General features: G+C 39.7%; 1 protein-coding gene across 1 annotated transcript in view; it reads right to left on the bottom strand.

Annotated features, from left to right (window-relative positions):
• Nucleotides 1–1634: 1634 nt before the first annotated feature.
• rab1ba (zRAB1B, member RAS oncogene family a) overlaps nt 1635–4792 on the bottom strand; it is a 20200-nt gene continuing 17042 nt past the window's right edge. Inside the window, exon 6 of the mRNA XM_008319454.3 lies at nt 1635–4646. Coding sequence (XP_008317676.1) covers nt 4452–4646 — 195 coding nt within the window. The 3' untranslated portion in view covers nt 1635–4451. The remainder of the gene's footprint in view (nt 4647–4792) is intronic.

Raw genomic sequence — 4792 nt, 5'->3', positions numbered from 1 at the left:
AAAAAGAAATAGAAAGAAAAAAAAAAAAAAACAACCCAAAAAGACACGTCATTTTTCAAATCACAATCATAATATGCAAGAGCCTAAACATCCAGCCCACCCTGCACCCCCCCCCCACACACACACACACCTGTGAACACACCACAGTGTAGTCCTCAATGAACACAATCAAATTACTCGAATATCAAGACATGAAAGAAAACAATTAAAACAAGAAATCAGCCATTGGCTTTGATGATCCTGTGTGGGAGGGAGAGGGAGAGACAGAGAGACAGGTGAGAGAGGAGACAAGTTCCTTTAGCATCCGCTTGTTCTGCATCTACTTAAGCCAGACAAGAACTTATGTCAGGATCCCAATATTTCCAAATTTTAAGGAATGTGACACACAAGCTTCCACTCTGCCCTGCCTGACCCGCCCTCAAACAGACACCCAGTCACGCTGCTGCCTCCCCCCACGTTACTGTGAGCTTCCTGCACTCTCCTAGTCCAGCTTTCCAGTTATGTCAGGATAAAGTGACACCAAATTGTACACTCAATTCACCTCCATGTGCTCTGGCCACCTGTACGAGCTGTTGGACTGAACCAAAAAACAGGGACAGCTGTTGCATTTTTTTTTTTTTTTGTGGTTTCTACAAATTAGCGATGTCTCTATCCATCACTCTGTATTGGGAAAAATTCCAGGATCAAACAAAACCAACTATGGCCTGTTCGATTCCATACTTAATCCCAAATGTTCAACAGGGACACAATTGCCTCATCAACACAGCCTGATGGAAATGGAAAGAAGGTATCGTCAGATACTCTTAAGTTTCAGTATTGGATGTGAAAAAGTTGTATTGAGCCATCTCTACCACAAATCCAGCTGCTGTTGTACCTTACAAAAAAAGAGAAAACAGGAGCAATTGGAAATGGTGTTTAGGTCCAGAGTGAAGGAGATTTTCAGGGATTTTAATGGTGTAGTGACATGGAAGGCTGATGGAAAAGTCAGGACTTCATATCCGGTCGGCGAATCTAGGACCAGTCAATCCACGGACTTCTTGAACCCACCAAACATCATGCACTACACCTCCAAATGCCAACTGAACCACAGAGAACCCAGAGAACATAAAGCACTGGGTGTTTATTCTACTACAAAATGTTTGTACACACAAGTTATTTTTAAAACGAGATAAAAAGCTGGATGACAGATGTCCTTAGATTACATTATACTACAGCGACAAGTGGGACGCACGGAGTCGACCAGACTGTACCTGTCACAGACCTTCGGTGATGTAGCAGTTAGGTTTCTGTTAAAACAAAATCACTAGATATAATAATGGAATATGTAAAACCTAAAACCTAAAGGAAAACAAAGAAGGCAAAGTAGTAGCAGCATTTTAAGACAGAATATTTGACATCAGGAGTGCGATGGTTGAAAAAAAAATTTGGAAAAAAAAAAAAGGGGCAAAGAAAGGGCAGTAAATATATGCGCACAAAAAAAAATTCTCAACTGCTGTGTACGCACACTGAAACTACAGCATCAGAATAATATCAAAAATTTGGAATTTTGGTGATGGTGATAAAAAAAAAAAAAACCTGTACTACAGATTATACACAGGGACAAACAATTATCCCTGTGTATAAAACTGCTTTGATATAACTTCACAGTATAGCAATGCTTATAGCTTTTCGGGTAAAGTATGTCTAAATGTGGTCAAAAACTGTGGTTCAGAGACTTTGAACAGAGGACAAGCCTGAAAACAATGGTCCGACTGCAGCATTAACTTTACTGTCCCTACCACAGCCCTGAAACTTGAACAGAATTTAAACGAAGACTAATATAGAAGTCAATCTATGAAGTTTAAATACACATAAAAAATGTATTTGTTAAAGGTACTGTTTGATCCAGGAGGGGGCGCTCTAAGAAGAAGACCTGTGATTTTTTTAATAAGAAATCAATATGAAGCACTCAAAGGAAATATGCAAGTGCGTACAAGAATAAGGCGTGATTAAACCATCAATCACTAAAGTTGCTTATCAATGTGATGTCCTTACTGATTCCCAACAAGGACAAACAGAAGAGACATTAGATGGAGCACTGAAGCTAACAGCTCGGCAAAAATGGAAGCTTGTCCAACATGAAACCATAAAATCTACCAGAGGAAAGACCACGCAGTGATATCACAATCCCTGAAAACATCCACATTCTAACTCACCTCCACCACATCTTTGGAGTCTCAAATCACACTGACCACTACACACAGACAACCGCTGCCTTAACATGTGTCCACCAGCATCTGCCCTTTGACCGCAGTGTGTAATGTCAACCTGGTTGGTTACCGTGTTATATGTGATGCACCTGTGTCACATTTCTTTCTTGTACGTGTGGAGACTGAAGAAAAAAATATTGACATGAAATTTTCTGCTAAAGTATCTCTGCGTGAAGACCTGCATTTTGTGTGATATTAGGACCTGCGTGTTTTGTCACGACTTCATGATCTAGTGTCTTAGAAATTGTTTCTAGTACTGAAATGTTCTGATGATGCAAACCTGTAGCGACCAAGCATTTAAGGCCCCATGCTTCAAATATCCAGTTAGGTCTCGACGTCCCCTGTTGCACCTGAAGGTTTCGGTCAATTATGGTATTAGATGTAAACACGACCTCCCCCTAACCGCTTTGTTACAAGAATTACTTCTAGAACATTCAGCCCCATGATGATCATTCAGGCGGAAAAGACATGCAACAGACACAACACAAGGAGCTATTCATCTGCTGATGTTCCAGGCGGAGCAAGAACTGCTTATGAAGATACAGAGACAACAGACATAGAAGCTAAGGGGGAAAAAGATAAATAATAAAAAGGAAAGAAGTTAATGCTAAACACACACACTCACACACACAAGTACACATTACACCACCCACACAGCAAATGTCTGTACAGCTAGTTTGGGTTAACCCAGTTGAGAGTCTAGTCATTAATACACATCATCTATCTACATGTGTATGGGAGTTTCACTATTGATGCTGTAACGAGGTCAAATAAGGCCTTTTCATACTCTCCACATTAAATGTCCACAAATTTTCTTCCTCATACCAAGTTGATTTACTTACACATTTTCATTGTTTTGTTAATAGTGACATGGCCCTGAGAAGCTTCTGAACTAGATCTGTTGTCTATTAGCTTGTAAATATACATTTTCCTTTGTGGGAAAACATAATTCCAGAAAGGCTACTTTTAAAGGCCATAATGTATGGTGTTCTAATTACACTTCTTTTTTTCAAGTCTCAATTACGGTTTTGTTTTATTCTAGTGGTCCACACAAGCGTAACTAACCCTGAATTCTTATCCATGCAGTTGACTAATATGCAGTCAGATATTTTTGGGCTTTTGCATGCGTGTTATCAAGATGGATAGATGATTGGGACAATATTTAGTGTGGGAAGTATGAATGAGCCTCAAGATGACAATCTGCAAATAGAAAAAGAAGTGAGAGAAATGTGTTGTTGTCTTAAGAGACGTAATACTCAAACTTTCCAGACAGACATTTAGCCCACTTTTTCCTTTTTAAATTAAACCCAAAACAACTAACCAATTTGCCACATCCAACTTATTCCCACTGTTGTAACGCAGTGTAACAGGTTAGCTAGCTGTGCATTACATCTGCATTCAATTTTTCCAAAAATGTTAGCGTCCCCCATTAGTTACATTTAATTTGTTTTTGTCTATATAACTTTGTACCTCTCCATTAGAGTATATGATGTTCAGGTTCGATGTTCTTTATACAAATTCTTAAATTATTTGCAAAAGCGGATTTCATGTACGCATTTTAATAATACACTTTTACATTTATTACAATTCAAAGTTCTAATGTGTATAATTACCAATCCTAAAACTACAATATGATGTACTTGAGAAATTTTGCATTATTAAAATAACATGGAAAGTCAATGAAAGGCGCAAAGGTCATTGTTGTAGTTACAGGTGACTGTGAGCTGTAAAATTGTTTCACGCCATTCCATCCCATCTAAGAGTGCTCTTGTGTGTGTTGTGTGTGTGTGTGTGTGTGTGTGTGTGTGTGTATTATCCAACTTAATCTGCTACCTTTTCTCCCCCTTCAAAACATTGTGTTTTCTGTTCTCTTAGCACAGAATTGAAGTGACTTCGGTGTCTGCTATTAGGTGCTCCCTCCACCCTCCATCGCACTCAGCTCAATTTCTTCTCACTCTACGTTGAAGAAATGACCAACACAATCTTTCACTATTCTTTTCTGACACTCAGAACCGTTCGAGTCCTTTGTTTGCCTCAACCAATGTGACGGGGGAGGCTGCAGAGAGTTAGGTGCAGGTTTACAGGATGTCATAGTGGAATGATGGGGAGTGTGGTAATGGCCAAGATGGAGGTAGGGGGTACACAAAAGAAGAAAAAGTAGATGTCAGTGTGGAGATGGTGGGGTTGGTAGAGCAGGGTCCTTTAACAGCAGCCGCCTCCGGACTGCCTCACAGGAGTGCTCTCAATTTTTAAATTGGGTTTGTCGCTGCCTGCAGTTGCGCCAGGGCCCATACGTTTCTTGATCTCAGCAGCCATGGTCATAAAAGCCTGCTCCACATTGGTGGCGTTCTTTGCACTCGTCTCCAGGAAGGGGATGGCCAAAGAGTCAGCTAACTCCTGCCAGACGAAACCAGAGAGAGAGGTTTAAGCCACATCACAGACTTTGCCCAAGTCTTACGCACTGTGTTATGGAATATATATATATATGGGACTTAAAATTTACATTTATATATATATATACTGTATATATATATATATATATA

This window comes from Cynoglossus semilaevis, chromosome 1 (genome assembly GCF_000523025.1).
Source record: "Cynoglossus semilaevis isolate Cse_v1.0 chromosome 1, Cse_v1.0, whole genome shotgun sequence".
Lineage (NCBI taxonomy): Eukaryota > Metazoa > Chordata > Actinopteri > Pleuronectiformes > Cynoglossidae > Cynoglossus > Cynoglossus semilaevis.
The sequence above is the reverse complement of the archived record's forward strand: the minus strand, read 5'-3'. Positions and strand labels throughout refer to the sequence as shown.